Source organism: Anarrhichthys ocellatus, unplaced genomic scaffold (genome assembly GCF_004355925.1).
Source record: "Anarrhichthys ocellatus isolate YVR2014 unplaced genomic scaffold, GSC_Weel_1.0 scaffold9, whole genome shotgun sequence".
In the NCBI taxonomy this organism is placed as follows: Eukaryota; Metazoa; Chordata; class Actinopteri; order Perciformes; family Anarhichadidae; genus Anarrhichthys; species Anarrhichthys ocellatus.
In genome coordinates, this window is record NW_022280039.1 from 4,291 (window position 1) to 22,311 (window position 18,021).

General features: G+C 45.7%; 1 protein-coding gene across 4 annotated transcripts in view; it reads right to left on the bottom strand.

Moving 5' to 3' along the window:
• Positions 1 to 1,068: 1,068 nt before the first annotated feature.
• The window catches only part of setbp1 (SET binding protein 1), a 30,089-nt gene continuing 13,136 nt past the window's right edge, over positions 1,069 to 18,021 (bottom strand). For 2 of the 4 annotated variants that reach the window (XM_031849107.1, XM_031849108.1), the window contains 5 exons: positions 13,424 to 13,833; positions 11,102 to 13,030; positions 10,773 to 10,980; positions 9,599 to 10,664; positions 1,069 to 5,923 (listed from right to left, as the gene is read on the bottom strand). In XM_031849107.1, coding sequence (XP_031704967.1) covers positions 5,418 to 5,923; positions 9,599 to 10,664; positions 10,773 to 10,980; positions 11,102 to 13,030; positions 13,424 to 13,833 — 4,119 coding nt within the window. In that variant the 3' untranslated portion in view covers positions 1,069 to 5,417. Of the gene's footprint in view, positions 6,773 to 8,337; positions 10,665 to 10,772; positions 10,981 to 11,101; positions 13,031 to 13,423; positions 13,834 to 18,021 lie in introns of those variants that run through there. The other 2 variants (XM_031849110.1, XM_031849109.1) reach the window with 2 other exon arrangements.

Here is an 18,021-nt window from a genome sequence, read left to right on the forward strand (position 1 = left end):
ATGGGGGCTCAATCAACCTATTGACCAGGTGGAATATATAATACCTTTATATAAATGCAGTGTGATTTTTTTTTTAAATATGCATGTGCTCTTTATATTTCATGTCATTTTTTAATATTCCCCTGTGTATAACGGATCCAGGAAACTACAGAAACGTAATTTACAACTAAACCTGGTTTAAATCAACGTTTTGCGCATCAAATTGATAATCCCGTTTCTCCCCTTGTAAGTGTACCTCCGGCTGAACAGTGCACCCTTCATGCGGCATGTGTTTCATTGTGATCACAGGTGATACATCTCATCCTCTCTCTTGTGCTCAATGTGAAGTGGGGCCATGTGGGGCTCATCTACAGGCATCATTAGAGAGTGATTTGGGTGCAGCCCTGACTTCCATCAGACGGGGGGATTTTTTTCAGCATAGCACCGGTAGTGCCAACGGTTCCATCAGCACCACTAGATGCACTGAGACACATTTGGGCAGCTCACCCTGCAACCATGGTAACAGAAGAATTTTACTAGTTGGCAGCAGCCAATGGTGGGGCACTTCCCACTCAGCTCCATCCAATAACAGAGCAGCCTGCAGCCCAGCCCACATAGAACAGACACTGATGGGCTAGTGCAAGCAGGATTTAGAGATGTAGGCTTGGCTAATGAACAAGTACGAGAGTTAAGAGCGTGTAGGTATGTGTGTGTGTGTGTGTGTGTGTGTGTGTGTGACTGAGTGAGGCTGTAGCATAATCGAATGAGAGGATTCCCTCTCTTTTAACCGCAACAAGCTAACACATTGCAGGTTAGTATTCATTGACTGGGACCATCTGACAGTCAGCACCAACAATGCAGCAAACCCTTCTGTCATCTCGCTCCCACACACATTGACATGCATGCTGCACACACACACACACACACACACACACACACACACACGCACACACCCACACAAACACCCATAGCCACAAAGTCTCAACTGGCTCTTACCAGCCTTGGCATGTGGCAAAGCAGTTTTAAGGAGATCAGAATATCAAATCCAAACCAATCTTTACCAGAAAGAAGGAAATATGTGCCACCATCAGCTGTCAATAAAGTCATTTATTATTTCACACAATGGATAACATGAACAACTTCAACTGTAGTTCGTCTTAATAAGTGCTCAACACTGCCAGCCAATAGAAGGGTAGCAAAAGAATGAGCTTTTCTTTCTGAGGAAAGAGAAATAAAAACAAAACAAAATATGAACCTACAAGATCATGAAAGATAAACATGACCAAAAGCATGCCAGCGGACATGGATATACACATATATTGCATGTATATATGTGCTTAAGACATATATCTGTATGCCAGCAAATGCAAATACAAAATATATGTGTACATTTACACATACATACTGTGAAGGATATATGCATATACATGCGCATCTAGTATTTACTCTATATGTCAAATATTTGCAGTTTTTAATATTCATACAATGTACAAAATTGCTTCATGAATTAAAAAATTCATTACAAAAAGAAACATATCAAACAATGTACAAGTCTTGCTCCAAATTCAATTAAAATTCAACTTTCGGCTTGTCTAAAATATTTATGCATACAATCAAGTTGAGCATGCAAATAAAGGAAACCCACTCTAGAAAAAGGTTCAAATACACTATGTATACAAACTAAAATATGCCCACACTGTTAGAAGAGCTCACGTTGTGCTCTAAAGAAGTACATTTATTGGTTTTCTCAATGCTTCATCTGCACTTTCAGCTTTGAACAACACTGTAGCTTAGAACTGTAACGTATGCTGTGAGGATGACTACATGTACATTTATGAGGCTCTGTCTCACGTGACCCCCTCACTCCATGTGTAGGACACTCATCACAGCATGCTACAAAGGGAATGGGGGGGGGGGGGGGTGATCAAAATTTAGGCGCCAGTATATCCCATTCTAGTTGTTGTAGTGACTTCGGTAAATACACCCCAACCACTGATTTAAGGTCAAACGCTGCTGCGCTGCCCTTGATACTAGGACCAAAGATATCGTAAAGGATCCTTACATCAGTGCTTAGGGGCCTCCTGTAGCCACTGGTCCAGACCAGACTGGTTCTGGCTGCTAAGTAGCAAACAACAGTGACCTTGAACCCTATTCACAGCCACATCCCCTCTGCAGTCTCTGTGACGAGTGAAAGCTCTGGATTAGGACAATACTTGTCAGTGTTAGAAGGCACCGGAGCATCGGCTGGTAGAAGAGACAGACAGGACAGACAACACCTGGGGTCTTTAACTCTTACATCAGAAACCACTGACTGACCACAGTATGGAGTAAGCTGCCAAGCGTGTAGTCTCTACACCTCACGGACCACACATCTAGACCTCATCTTCACCACAACAGACTGCAGACCCACCGAAAGTCATCAAGCAAAGCAAGGTTCAGGATGAGTGTATTTTTGGCTATTTCCTCTGACAACTCCCACACGCAACCTTCTTGCTTACTCTTCATGCTACTGCACTGCCCCAACTGGCTGCAGGCAAAATAGCTGCATTTCAGCGGGGATTCCTATTTTTGGTCGAGTACACTACAGTGAGGCTTTTATCCTCTTCGAGTTTTTGAAGGTGTGATAAGGCAAACTATTTTAGCATTCTGTGTAATTTAACGGACCGGAACGATGACTGTCGATGTACAGCAGAATTTGTCAAATAGGAAAATCAATTAGGGAAGTAATTTCTGTATGTTTCCTTGGGTCTTGAGCAGTCTTAATAGAGAGAGAGAGAGAGAGAGAGAGAGAGAGAGAGAGAGAGAGAGAGAGAGAGAGAGTGTCTACTGTGGTTTTAGGAGACAGTCCCAGCATAGCCGAGCCCAACCGGTATCCATGCAGGATGGACATACTAACACTATTTACAACAAACACTTCCAATACTGTAGTTTTACATCTGGTTAAGGCTGTACTGCATAGAGCTGCAGTCACTATAGTTTTCATGAAATGATAGTCACTTTCTGCACAACTTATTACAAATTATTACTGGTATTATTCACAACTCTTGTTATATGAATTCATTTTATTCAGTAAATAAGACCACTTGTTTCTCTTTGTCGAAGGGTGGACCCAGAACAGAAATTCCTTTTCAGGTCATTGCCAGATGTGGCCTGATGCATAGCAAACAATGTAGGAGAACGGGGTTTCCATGACAACCTCCTCTGTTCCTCCTTTGCCAAGTACATAACCAGTCATCTGGTTCAAATAACAGGTTACATACTGGGCAGAGCAAACGATCTTCAATTGTATCTGGGACATTCAGTACAATCAATACCTCTGGATAGAAACACGTCTGATACAGTGGACCTTTCTGTTTCCATCACTGCTGCAAAGCAGAATGTAGGCCAGTACATGGCGTGTATTCAACACAGTAATATCATATTATATTGATCTGTCCTGCCCTTCTAGCTCTGTTATGATGATGTGGGTCAAAAAGACTAGGAGGAAGCTGGTGACAGAGGATGCTGACTACGGAAGCTTTGAATGGACACAGGCAGTGTCAGGGTTCTGATGACTAAGACACGTCATGTACACAATCATGAATATTTTGGGTCAATTTCGGGGGCACTCTTTGCCACTTGATATTTCTCAGGTCAAATGTAACTGGTGAGAGAAAGAAACATAAGGCACAAGTTGAACCGCTGCAGCTGAGAATCCCACCCAACCCAAAGAAAACGGAATCTCCTGAAACAAAACTTTAACAAAGTTGCTAAAGAAACACTGATCCATTGCTTATATTTTGAAATACTTATTTGAGAAAATACCAACCACTACCCAAAGCCACAGATACTGTAGATAGAGTTTAACAAAGGCTTGACATATTGACACAAAGATTCAAGATGGCTACATTCTAGAGTGCACACAGGGATGCGTTACATTGGTGCCAACATGGTGGAGAGTTTGTCAAACTCTGATTTAGATTCTTTAAATAATACATCCTCACACTGAATACTGAGACTTTGGTTTCTAAATCTAAATACTGGATTTACTTTCAAAAAAATATTTCCAAGGATATGGATTGAAAATCATGTTCAAACAAATCAGGTAGAAAGACTGGGATTAGCTTTTCGAAAACACTGACTGTGAGCCCTCTTCAGCTGAACTGTCCAATCACACTTCAGACTCGGGCTTCGGTTTGACGCTTTTGGCTGCGCAGCCTGCATATACAAATTGATTAAAATAATGCGTGCTCTCTGGAATGGATATCCACACCATTGAAGGCCAAAACATAAGGCTGGAACAAGCATGTAAGTGCTGCATTTGATTGATGCAAGTGTATGGTTTTTCATAGTGCAATAAACCAATTTTAAGGTTTACCAAAAACACACCTGATATTTTTCCTGTATGCAATGCCCCCTGGATATAAACACATAAATGAGTGTATGAATGAATATATGTGGTTCTTTCTGTCTGAAAACAAACTTGTCTTGAGTCGCACCCATGTCTGCTTTTGGTTATAAAACAATACACAACTTTCATTGTCTATGGTACAACAATTCTATTTGATATACTGTATGTCATGTATACATGTCTATGAGCTGGTTTCTCATTGTACAAGGCAGGCAACAGTGGACTTTGTTTCTATGTACAGTCTGGGACAGTCTCATCCACCATATTGCCTATATGTCACTGTTCAGGACAGGCCTGAGCAGGGAGGGAGAATTAAATGAGACACGGGGTAGGTTGAAGGAGCACAAGCAATGGGAAAATGAAAATTAGGATTTTGGGAGTAGATGAGAGGATAAAGGCAGATGAAGTTGAGCGGCAGGGACCAGGGAGAGCTAAAGAATTGGGGAGAGTGACGGGCGTGGAGAGTGCCAGCAAGTATCAGTTACTCCTCAGAGAGAGTAAGAAAACAAGGAAGGTACAGATAAGGGTGTGAGCAATACACAGGGGTAAGTAAAGGGGTAAGGTGGCTTAATTACTGCTGTTTTATCCCACGTCTTTGACAAGCGTCCACAGAAAGGCAAAAATAAGCAGAGCTGCACAGTTTAATATTAACCATTCCCCCTCCCCTTTGCTGGTAAATATATGGCTAAAGCCACATTCAGATACAGTATCATAAAGTACCATACACATCACTGTATCAGATACATAAAGAATCACATAATATCCTACACTATCATAAGTACCACACACTTTTATAGCATCAGATTCAGTATCAAACAGTACCATATAGTGCCATTGCAAATGAAGGTCCAATGAATGCTTGAAAGGCTCATGTCTGGTTGGGTTTAGCAAGCAGAGGGATGTTCCCTCCTCCTGTGACCCTCTGTAGTCCTCACAAATCAGACAGGAGAAAGTCAAAGTGCACCAAGGAGTCCCAGAATGAAGGGCACTGCATCTGACTCCAACGACTGCTCTCTGTTTGGTTACAGAGTTGCTCTCTCCTGCAGGTCTACTGACTGGAAGGAGCCCATAACTCGTCCCTGCTGTGGCCCCTGCCTCTGCGTTTCCCCCCTTTGGCCAGTGGAGGCACAGATCGCGCTTGATGCACCACAGTCTCAATTGTCGCTGAGATGGAATCGTGATTTGAGAACTCCAGTGGCTCGGGGGTCAAGCTTGACCTGAGGCTCTGCCTACCTGGCAGGTCATCACACCTCTCCAGGACAGGCATCCCCTGAGTTCTCCCATCCCCTCTCCTACCGGCCAGCATGTCCAAACCCCGACCATCAGCCCGATTATCCACACTCCTATTAGTCGGCTCGGATTCTTCTATGGGTTGTTTTCGGGGCCGCCCAGGCCGTCTTTTGACGACATTGTTTCCTGTTTTGGCTTGTCGCTGCAGGCGCTTGGCACGGAGGATCTTCTGCACATGCTCAAAGTTCAAAGAATGCATCCTCCTCACGTCCTTCTGGATCTGTTCCACCTCGCGCCGCTTATACCTCCGTTTACTGGGAACATCTGGGAGAGGAGAGAGTGAGTATGAGTGAGGTGAGACATCACAATGTAAATAAATAGACTAAAGTCTGTAAAGAAAAAAGGTGTTTTTATGCTAGCATGTCAGTAAAAATGGGCAGCCTTGGAAAGGCCAGGAAAGACATCAAGCCAATTTAGCTCATGGTGAGAATGTCTCTTTTTGCTTCAAGAGCTTCCTGCTAATTTTGACATATTCATGTAAGCCTTTCAAAGCCCAGCTGAGCCAGGAGAGCAGATCCTATCCTGTAATTGTCTACTACAGAGCAGAGAGGAGAGGGGAGAGGAGGAGATCCAATTCTGCTAGCAGGAAACCCACAGAAATGTCTCCTTCAACCATTTAATATGTCGCTACACAATAACAACCCTGCGCATCTGGAGCACAGGCTGCCAAAAAGCCAAACACATATCGACACATTTAATGCACGTCCTCACACAGACACAAATACAAACACACACATGCACACACATGCCCATCATGCACAAATAATGAATTCAGCAGTTCAGAATGGCTGAGCAGAAGAAACTGGAGCCATATTGTTTCCTTCACACCGGTGAACTGGGCAGTGTGCCCTTTACCCGCTGTTCTATCCTGTCTCCTTCCCCGTTTCCCCATCACTCTCATTCTTTTTTTCCACTTTGCTCTTCATAGGCAGCAACATGCTACTCTCTCATTTTCAATTAAACAAGTAACACTGCACCATTTCATTTCCTTCTCTATTTCAGAAACCGCTTCCTGGTCTTGGTCCGTCGCTGTCATTCTTTTTGTTTCCCATCTCTGTCCCGTTTCGTAGCTCCCCCCTCCTCTCTGCCTGGGCACTGTTCCCGGGGCTCAGACTGAGCCACAGCCAAAATGGAGGAAAAGCACAATCAGCCACCAGTCCCTAAGCAGTGTGAATAAAACATCCCTGGTCTTTTTTTTTTTTCTTGAGCTTTTACTGCTATTTCTCCATTCCCTAACCATCTCCTCTCCTCTTTCTCTGCAGAATCCTGCTGATTCAATGTAGCAGGTTTCTGCAGTGCTCAGACACATAGTGACTGCGATAAACTAGAAAAGCCCTGAATTTATACAACAAACATGGCCAAGCTGAGTTGCAAGGTGTTTAAATGGTGATGCATAACACATTGAGAATATACCTACTTGTTTCACCAAATATGACATCTTGGGTTAGAATATTTTACAACAAGCAGATACAGATTTGTGATACTGTCACACAATGTTTTTTACATTTAAAGAAACCAAATCAGAATGTTGAAGGGAAAATGTAAAGTTTTAAGAGTTTATAGCTCCATGGCAAGGTGTTTGCTAATTAACTAAGTGAAAGGGAAAATACAGAGAGGCCTGACTGCCCTCCATTTAAAACTCAGCGGAACATCTCACTCTATTGTTGCTCAAGAATTCAGGGCAGACAGTGAAATTAGTCTTATGCAGAAAGCACTAAGTAGCAGTAGTTTATGAGCTGTGCACACGCTCAGCTCTCTCTCTCTCTCACACACACACACACACTACAGGTAGCAGAAATTTATGAGCTGCATACAAGGAACATAAAACCAGTGACCTTCAGCAGTGCGAGGGGCCGTATAGCACTGAGGACCTGTTTCTCTGTGGAATAGGAAGTCACTACTACACAGAGATAGATGCTCGCAGACCAGGTTCCAGACAGGATAAAGTCATCCTTGATGTATATCATTTAGCGAGAGTGTTTCTCTGCATGAAAGTGCATGCATGTGTTTGAACAGGTCCTGTGACACAAAGACAATTATTCTCACTAATTCAGCAGAAGATGACCTGCTTTTATGCAAATATACATCTGAGAGATTGCTGTCAGCTGCAGTGAGACTTGCTGATTGCTGTAGAAGCACGCACACAAGCACAGACACACACATGCATACAAAATCAAATCACTACAAAGTAGTTTTAGTGAAGAATGATTTACAGACTCACAGTTGCATGCTAAGACAATAATATTAATTATGCATTAGTATCAGCATGTGGATGGGCATCTATCTAACTGTGTGTATATGTGTGATTATGTGTGCATGTATACATGTATGCACGCACGCCTGTGTTTTAATTGGGCTAAAGCTGTGAAGTGAGGCAGTAAGTCATGCTAGAGGAGGGCCAGTTAGAATGGGGAAAAGAGAGGGTAATGGGGGAACGAGGGGGAGGGGAGCCAAGGGAAAAAGCAGAAAGAGAAAGGGAAGAAGGAAAGAGAGATAGAAGGGGGAGGGGGAGGAAGAGGAACAAGGGGAAGTCTGAGTGTGGGGATTGCGGGAGAGAGGCAAAAGAGGAAAGCAGGAGCAAGAACTGCAGAAGCAGCAATAGGGGGAGAAGGGAAGGACATGGAAGGTGGAAGAGGAATAACAACACACGGGATGGGGGGGGGGGGGGGAGTGTGTATATGAGTCATCCGTCCTAGATCCCCTGGGGTGGGGGGTGTATTCTGACTGAGCCCCTGGCTTCTCCTCCCCACCACTGGACTAGGCCCCAGTCATTAAACCCCTGGCTGCCAGCCAGCTCTTTTAACACAGGCAAGGGCCTTTTACGGCGTGTCTGTAGAAAATAAATCACACTGTGTGAATAATATATCTCTGGCAAAGGCATTGGCAGGAGAGTCGGAAGGGAGGGAGGGAGGGAGGGGAGGAAGGAGAGATTGGTGAATTATAGTCGTCTCCATCCATGCATTACGTTCTCTCTATCCCCAGCCAGATGTGCTCAAAGACAGCAGAATACAGAATGTACCAAAAATACACATTAGTCTGGAAGTGAGAATTTGGGGCTACCCTGCCTCTTTGTCTGCTTTAAGTCCTGCTAGTGCTGAACATAGCGTATTTATAAATAGGAATCACCTTGACGAGTATGCTGCCATCTACATTTCAAATAGGGAAAACCCTGTTAACTCTGACTAAATATGTAATTAAGTCTCAACGGCAGCAAATAACAAGCCCTTTATCACTAGGGAACAGAATAATATGGTGGGCAGCAATTACTTTCGCAAACATTGCTCCTGATTTGGCCATATTAAAAGTTCTGCAACGTTGGCAGGTTAACATTATATCTACCTGGCTTGTAACGGCAAGATGCAAACAGTAAAGCGCGAGTGCAGCATCTTGTGCTTAACGGTATGCTCATCCAGTGTTCCCTCACTGCAGGGAGCACTGGATGTGCACGTAGCAACCCATGTCAAAGCTATTTCAACATGATGTTAAACTCCTAGGCTAACTGTGTGGTCACATAATGACTTCTCAGTGGTTATCTCCTGTGTACGGTAGAAGTCAATCGTAGTTTTGTTTCACTAATATATTCCTACTTTTCTCCAACAGACAGTCATCTCACTGTTTTATGATCTGCACTCCTTTGCCTTGCAATCAGATCTGTAATGAGGTCCATTGCTGTGTTATATTACTATTAGTGTCAGCCAAACATGTTGATGCTTTGAATTGAGAGGTAGCTACAGGAAGTATAGTCATAAGTGAACTGGTGAGATAAGGACAAGCAAGTATCAAGTGGTTATTGCAGTTTGGGCTAACCTCAAACCTCCAACACGGCATCAAAGTAAGTAAGTTTTGCTTCATAATCATGGCGAAGGGGCAGTGCACTCCTTTGTAAATACACAGTGTAGTTAAAAATGAACAGGTAAATCTAATGTAAGTGGTTCTTACCACTGTGGGAGGGACCAGAGCAGTTGTTCATCCGTCCTGGCTCCTGCCTGGCAGTTTGGAATGACATTAAGCCCTGATCTCCAAACACAGCGAGCCTCGTCTTCCGGCTCCGCCCTCCACACTCGTCCTCCCGTGAACCCAAAAAAAGGTCAGAAGCTGACTCTGACCGCTGGGTTTGGCTACTGTAGCTGCTCATGAAGCTATTTATTGGCTGTCGAGTCTGACGGGAGTGGAACTGGCTGTCAGCGAGAGAGTGTGTGGACAGCTGCTCCGACTCAAACATCCCTAAGCTGGATCCCAGGCTCGAGCCTCTACCGCTGCCCCTCTGCTTCTCCAGATGCTTTGAAGGGCCCTGACTGACCAAGTCCCTCCTGTCACTCAGCATGCTAAGGCGTGCACTGGTCTTTGCTCCGCTGAAGAGCCCACCCAACTCCTGCCGATCTCGCAGTGAAAGAAGGGGTTCGTCCTTGTGCTTATGTTTGTGCTTGTGCTTCCTCTTATGGAGGCGAACCCCAGCAATACCACCTGCACTGCCACTGCCCAGGGATCCCAGGCCCTCTCCTCTTACAGAGGGCCCCTGGAGTGGGCCACTGGTGCTGCGAAGCTTGGCCCCTGGTTGGAGTTGTGAGTGTCCACTGGAGTGGAAAGCCTTAGGAGGGGGGACAGCAGGCCTCATGAAGGGAGAAGGGGGTGCAGGTCCTAGCGAGTGGTGGGGCAGGTAAAATGGGGGAGCAGGGGGAAAGTAGCCCAGACTCAGAGGAGGTGCGTAAGGCATCGCATACGGTGCTGCATAGTAATTTCCCCCTGCCAGTGGATAACCATATCCTTGAACGAAAGGCAGCTTCGATGTGATTTGCTCGCTGGCTTTGGCTGGACGGCCGCGTCTCCTCTTAGCCTTCAGATCGGCGCTCCTGCGGAGGTACGAGCTGGAGTCACAGGAGTAGGAGTCGTAGGTAACAGGATAGTAATGATGGAAGTTGAGGCGGAAAATGGAGGGATATGGCTGCTGGGGGAAGCAGGTGTATCGTCTGTGAGACACTCGGAGCTGCTGGAGCTTTACCACAACCTACAGGGAGGTAGAAAAAAGGAAATATTTAGAAAAATACATCATATACGTGCACATTACAGTGCTTGGTCAAAGATTACACACATCATTTATTATTGTGTTTCTTACCTCCTCCAGTTCAGAGAGAAAGTGAAGATGATCCCGACTCTGTAGGCACTTCCTCTTCCGTCGATGATGTTTTTGCTTCTTTTCCTGTTGTGACAGGAAGTTGTCACCAGCAGTTACTTGCCGTTCACAGCGTGCTCTGCTCCCTCTGTTGGATGCTTCCAGGGCTGCTGCCTCCGCAGCCTCAAACCCACACAGATCAAACGAGTACCTGTATGAACACAACATGAAATATTAAAACACATTAAAACCACCACATTTATGGATATATGTCAGTCTGAAATACAAATCAACAAAAGAATATAAATGAAAGTTCAAGATTGTAAAATTACCTGCGTCGAGAGGCGGAGCCCTTCTCAGTTTGATCTGAGGTGCTGTTGTTGTCTGTCCCAATCCCACTGTCACTTGGAATAGTCTCCTCACTGTGGGACTCGCTGATGGGGGACAGGGTCACCTCCTTCACTGATGCCCCCTCTGACAGGTGGGAAGGTGAATTAGCCAGAAGGCGTGGAGGAGACAGTTTCCATCCGCCAGAGAGGAAGCTCCTGCCTGGTGGTTTGGAGGGCAGGGCTGAGATGGGCTGTAAACTGGGCATAGTGGCATCAGAGTGGCCTGTTCTTAAGGATGGAGCACTGGAGCTGGGAGACAGGGTGGCCGAAGGCACTACAGGGCTCTCATAGAGACTGGATATAGAGACAGACAGGGGGGGCTTGTCCCGAGTGGTTTTGGGAGGATTGGAGCCTTGGGTTTCTGCTCTGGGTTTCCGCCCTCTCTTCTTACCAATGTAGATGGTTCCTCTCTTGCTGACATTTATCTGTTTTCCCAGCCGAGCCTCAATAGTGGAAGCCATGGCACTCATAGCTGAGGTAACAGGGGCAGAAGATGATTTCAGAGCCAGAGTGCCGTTCTGACTGGAACCTGAAAGGATCTCATTCAGGATGCTTTGCATTTTCCCAAGCTTCATCTTATTGACTGGTCTGTAAGGGCCCCTACCACGCTTTAGTTTCAGACTATTAGAATTGGCGCTGGTGGTCGTGGAGGCCATTTGCACTAATGTGTTTAGTGTGTGTGTCTTCCTCCTACGGTTTAGCCCTGCAAAGGTTTCCTGTGCCAGTGGGCTTGGAGGTGAGGTGGAGGTGCCCTCATGGATGGTCTCCACTGTTAGGAGTGGCTGTTTCTTGGGTCGTCCTCGTTTCCTCTTAATAGGTGCGTGGACGGTCAGGCTGTCAGTGTTGGTGTAGAGGGGGCTAGAGGGGGTGATGGGGAAGGCTGAAGGTGGGTCAGCTAAGGTCGAGGGGCTTCCCCGGTTGTCTCTCTGGGGTGATGTGAGGCTGGCATGGCTTTTAGCTTTCAGGTAGGACCATCTGTCCTTGGCCTTGGTTGTTCTGGAACTGGCTGTGGAGCTGGTGCTGTGGCTGGGGCTGGGACTCAAGGCCGCCCTGGGTTTGGGGCTGAGACTGGCGCTAATGTTAGCTCTCGGGCTCGGACTGATGCTGCCCCTGGGGCTGGGGTTTGGGCTAGGGAGTCTAGGGTTCGTGTTAAGATTGGCTTTGTTGATGTGATTATAAGCCATCTCTCTGTGTTTAAGGGTGTCTGTGCTGATCTTAGGACGACCCACAGGGTTCTTTTTCACTCTATTTGCACTCAAAGCTGACTCTGGGCCAGACCCGCTTATAACTATCTCTCCTCTTTCTGCCCTGTCTACCCTCTCTCCCTTTTCTCTTTTATCGCCTTTATCTGTTCTCTCTGCTTTTTCTATCCGCTCTCTACTGACATCGGCGAGACTTGTGAGTCGAGAGTCGTTTTTGTGAGTCTCCATCTTATGTGCTACTTTGGGTTCTGGGGCCCCAGGCTGGTGCTTCTCTGTAGTGTCAGAGTCCTGTCGTTGCTGTAATCGCTCCTCTGCAGAAAATGACTCGTCAAAAGAAGGCCTCCTCCGCCTCTTTCTTCCTTTCCCTTCCTCTGTCAGCATGGGCATCCCTCTGTCTTCTTCATCTCCTCTCCTCCCAACGATCGCTCGCTCTCTCTCCTCTTTTTTCCTTTCCTCTTTATCTTCATGGACCCCCTCGGCTGTCTCCTCTTGCCTGTACTTCTGCCTCTCCTCTGAATTAGTTGGGCTCTCCGATCCTTTCTCTGGCTGTCTTCCCCAAGGTGTATCAGCACTGTGGGGATTACAGAGCGTCCTCTGGGAGTCCTTCCTGCCGTACTTCCTCTTGATGTTTCCAAAGAGCTGCTCACTGACCTCTTGCAACCCCCTCCCCCTGGAGAGATATATACAGAGAAAGAATGGTGAATGGTGAGTGGAATGGAGGGAGAGATAATACATGTTTTCTAATTTACAAACACTATGTACCACATTTTTTTTACTTTTATTGTGTTATACAATAATATATCCTGCAATTCAATTATTACCTAACTTGAATCCCAATTGTGTCTGTTTCACCAAATGAAATTAAGTTTTCACTTCCCCCTTTAAATTTCCATTATAATAGCAAATGAGACAAATAAAAAAAGAATCACTGTCCTGAAAGTATATAATATTGCTACACAAAATATGACAATACAGCATTGTATCGACTCTCTCCCATCCCTGGTGCAGTGTACAGTATTTATGTTTGGATCATGATAACACCTAACAAGAGAACGATTCATACCTGCTGAGAGAGGTCAGGTTGAGAATACTGGCATCTGTAACCACTGGCAACTGCAGGTCTGGAGTCAGGGATCTCTGAGGTGAGGGGCTTCGTGTAGCTGTTCGTGAGAAAGGTTGGGTTGGATCAAGCGAAGAGCTCCTATTGGCTCTTGCCAGTTCTCTGAATGGCTCAGAATCTGCAGGATTGGCCGGGGATGCAGAAGGTGCTGAAGATGTGATCCAGTCTGGATTGATTTGGTGTTGATGTGCATGAGCGTGTAGGAATTGCTGTGTGAGGGTGTGATGTGTTTGCTGTGTGTGTGCAGGAGGGAGGGAGCCGCGAAGCTGGTGTTTGGGCAGAGTGTGATCTCCCAGTAGTTGCAGCAGGCCTCCCTCTTTCTGCTCAGGCATTCTGAACTGGCGCTCGTATGTCTGGGGACGACAGAAAAGAGAAACAAAGACTGGTTACTACATACAAACTGCAATCACAAGACAGCTTTTTATAGCTGCAGGGATAGACAAATGACATCACAATGATGGGGTCATAAAACTATTAATACTCTATTTCATGTCTTCATAACATCAGCCTATCCCTACATAAATAATACACACAGTGTGTCGCACAGAATCCAGTTCTGCATCCAGTTTCTTTTTGTCAGCACCTTCCAAATCAGTGATTTGTTGTGGTCAGATATGACACTCACGGCAGGACTGAAGCTTTTAATACATCTTGTGTGCATGAGCAAACAGTGTGCAACTAAACAAAAGGCTTGTTTACAGAGCAATTCAATTCCTGTGTCAAGGATGTAGCATGCTGTGAGAGCTGGGGGGGATGGAATTGCGGGTGTTTGACTGCACACGGTATTAAACACAGTAGCCTAGCTCAGCCGTGTCCGTGACTGCCCTAGACCCACAATGATATAACATCATAACATAACTCTCCTGCACTGTTCACAACTGTAACTTACAATCATCATCATATTGACCAACCCCTAAACTGCTTATACAATTTATGTCCTGAAACTATTGAACAATTTATAGACATTTTTCCAGCGATGGGCCTCAAATCTGAAGTCAACCTTCGCTCAGTCACCGGTTTACATTTGTCCATGTAAAACTGAAGATGTAAAAGCTTAATATACTGTATTAGACAATATAACCCAGCTTAATGTATCACTGCTGCATAATAAGCGCACTGCTGGAAGATGAGAAATAGAGCAGCGGATGGCCTTTGTGGTTTAGCCTGTTATTAACAGACTCAGTATGACGCAACAAGACACTGTTCTGCTGCGCTGCAGGGAGATGTAACCTAACCACAGGCCTACCTCTCAGCATACACACACAGGCGCGCATGCACACACACACAGACACTCACACATGCATACAGTAGATGTACACGTTTCAAAGGCTTTATGAAATCCTGGCCTCACACATAGTTGCACAAAATGCTAATGTAACACAGTCAGGCATCCAATTTTAGTCTCGATGGATCGGCACCGTGCCAGATGATTAGCTCTCTCTCTTTGCAGATTTACACACACTTATACACACACACAGTAATGGAACATAAAATGTACGCAGTTCACATCACAGTGCACATATTTGCAAGAACAAGCAATTAATCTCTTCTATGTTTGATCCTGCCAATGTCCTGTTCTGCCTTCATTTCATTAGCCACTTTCGAGTCCTTTCTCTATCACTATCCATTCCTCTCTCTCTCGTTCTGCTGCCCCATCAGTATTAAGGCAGTTAGACTAATGTTGTACTTCCACACTGGCTGCAGAAGCTGTTTGTCGGCCAGATGCAAGCTGCAAAAACTCAGAAGCGTAAAATAACACACGTGAATGCCCAGCACATGGATGAAAACACACACTGCACACAGACAAGCAAACACTGAGCGGCGTAAATGATTAACCATGGCAGAAAATACATGTGCTCTCATTTATCTCCTGAACACTGACTGCTGTGGTACCCTTTCAGTTCTGAGATGTATGTTTGAGTGTATACGTGTGAATGTGTGTGTGTGTGTGTGTGTGTGTGTGTGCACAGTGACACTGGAGAGGAGACGCTGTGAGTCCACTGAAAGATAAGATGACTGACACCTGATACACACATGCTTTCTCATTTAACCTGTCCTAGAATACCTGCTGTTTCAGGTTCAAGGAGGCCACAGAAAAAGAGACGGACAGGGAGATTGAGGTGGTTAGAGTGAGACAGACATACACACACACACACACACACACACATATATATATATAAAAAAACCTACCACAAAACCAACAGAGAGAGATAATAAAAAGAGGAGGCATGGACACCTTTCCTACTAGAGATAGAAGTGCACAAACAGAAATAGGGAGCCCCCCCCCTGCTGGTTGTGGTTGGGTTATTGGCACCAGTTCAGTTTTTTGTTCTGAGTTTCCGCCCCTCAACAACCCTCTCCTCCCCTCTCCTCCCCTCTCCCCCTCTCTGCTCCTCTCCTCCTCTCACACTCCAAGAGGCATTTCAAGGAAAAAATAAACTCTTATATTTATACAAGCTGATGTAAATAGTGGTCATATGGACTGAGGTACTCCCGTGGTTGTTGTAGTAATCATGGTGTGAAAAAAACTCCTTATTCTCGTTGTCTTCCCTAGACTGGGTCAACCTAACTCACTGATACATCTTGACAGGTTGTCATATGATAATTACCCAATATTGTGATATGTGCTGTGCACTTTTCTCTATTGCATGTTTTGAAATGCCCTTTTATCACTGTATTGAAGTTGTTGTCCTTATCATTTGTTTTAAAACTCACAAGTCTCCACACAGCTTCACCAATGCCACAGAAAAAAACATTGTGCTTAACAAATTGATTCAGATTTTTCTCTGTTGTGCATACAGTACATTACTCTGCTCCTGTCATGTCATGTGCTGATTAAATAGTCGACTGTGCTACTGGTGGCCTGCAGCAGGGGGCAGCGGTCAGGAGAATCAGCACTAGCCATGGACTCTGACCCTGGAGCGGCCCACAAGCACAATAGCTGTGAGGCTTCAACCTTTTCCACACTGTCCTTCTTCTCCCCTCTGATCAAATGTAGATAAGGAGAAAGGCCAGCAGAAAACAGACCCAAGGCATGTTTAGTCCTGAACCCATTTGATGCACTCTCCCTCACTCGAGGCTCTCAGGGCTGTATTCAGGGGTTAAGGGTCGTACTCCACAGCTAGTTCAACAACCATTTCTAGGATGTCTTCCTCTGGGTCAGCACTGTAACAACATGGACCGGTGCCAGTCACACACAGGCTCTCCAACACCCGAATGCAGGCAGATATGGAGCTGCACATTCCTTTCCACTGGTGATGTAACCGTCAGATAAGGTCAGGGATAATATGTGACTAAGTGCTGCAGTCACCCAACTGAAAGGCACTTTGCAAATGAGTCAGCATATATTTACTGACAACTTCATGTGTGCGCGTGTCTGAATGTAACGTTTGCACTTAGCAGGCTGCTGTAAAAGGAGATCTGGATGTAAAAAGTTGAACTCCAATTTGATGTGAGGGGAGGTATGTGACGGCCTCTCCTGTCCTTTCCTCTCATGCAGCCTCTCGTTTTCCACTGTTGAATAAACTGAAACTCTGAGTGGAAGTTCTCCCTCACACACACACACACACACACACACACACACACACACACACACACACATGCACACACACACACACACACACACACACAGAGCACCCTGGCTGCACCATTATACTGGGAAAGAACACCCTAAACAGGCACACCCAAATCTCACAACCCAGCACACATATACACCAACAAACATATACACAAACTCCATGCACGCACACACAGACACACACAAACACCCTGCCCTTCAAATAGTTTTTCGCAGCCTTTTATTTGGCTGCCCGCCCGGTGGTTAGAGTGTTTCATTTTTCCCTGTGTATGGAACTGGGCAGCTGTCCAGAGAGACACACAAAGAGAAAGAGAGAGAGAGAGAGAGAGAGAGAGAGAGAGAGAGAGAGAGACAGAGAGAGACAGAGGGAGAGAGACGGAGAGGGAGAAATGGGAAGGGAGGGGGTTACTGAAAGAATGAGAGCGGCAGAGAGGGAGGGAAGAAGAGGACCAGCAGAAAAACAAGAAGAGAGGTGCCTAGACCCGTTAACAACTAGTTCCCTCTGAAACATTATGATTGATATGATCCTCTCTCTCTCTCTCTCTCCCTCTGCTTGTCACCAACACTCACACACACACTCCCCTTGGCTTTGACACCATGCTGTCTCCCTCTGCCCCTGTGGCCTTGTGCACTGCCCCCCCCCTTATCGCATCCCTCCTTTTCTTCTTCTTTTCTCTTTTCTGGAGCTGACCATTCTCCCCTGTGGGAACTACCCCCTACCCCCCTTCTCTCCAGCTCCATTCAGAGCGCTGCTTCGCTGTGATCTGTGTTTGTGACAGCTCTGGACACACACACACACACACACACACAGACACACACACACACACACACTCACACACACACACACACACACACTGACACACACAGCTCCTCTGCAAACAAACACCATGAATACTAACACGGCTTTGTGTCCACAGCACTTAAAACGGGGTAGAAGGCGAGGGAGGGGGGGGGGGGGGGGGGG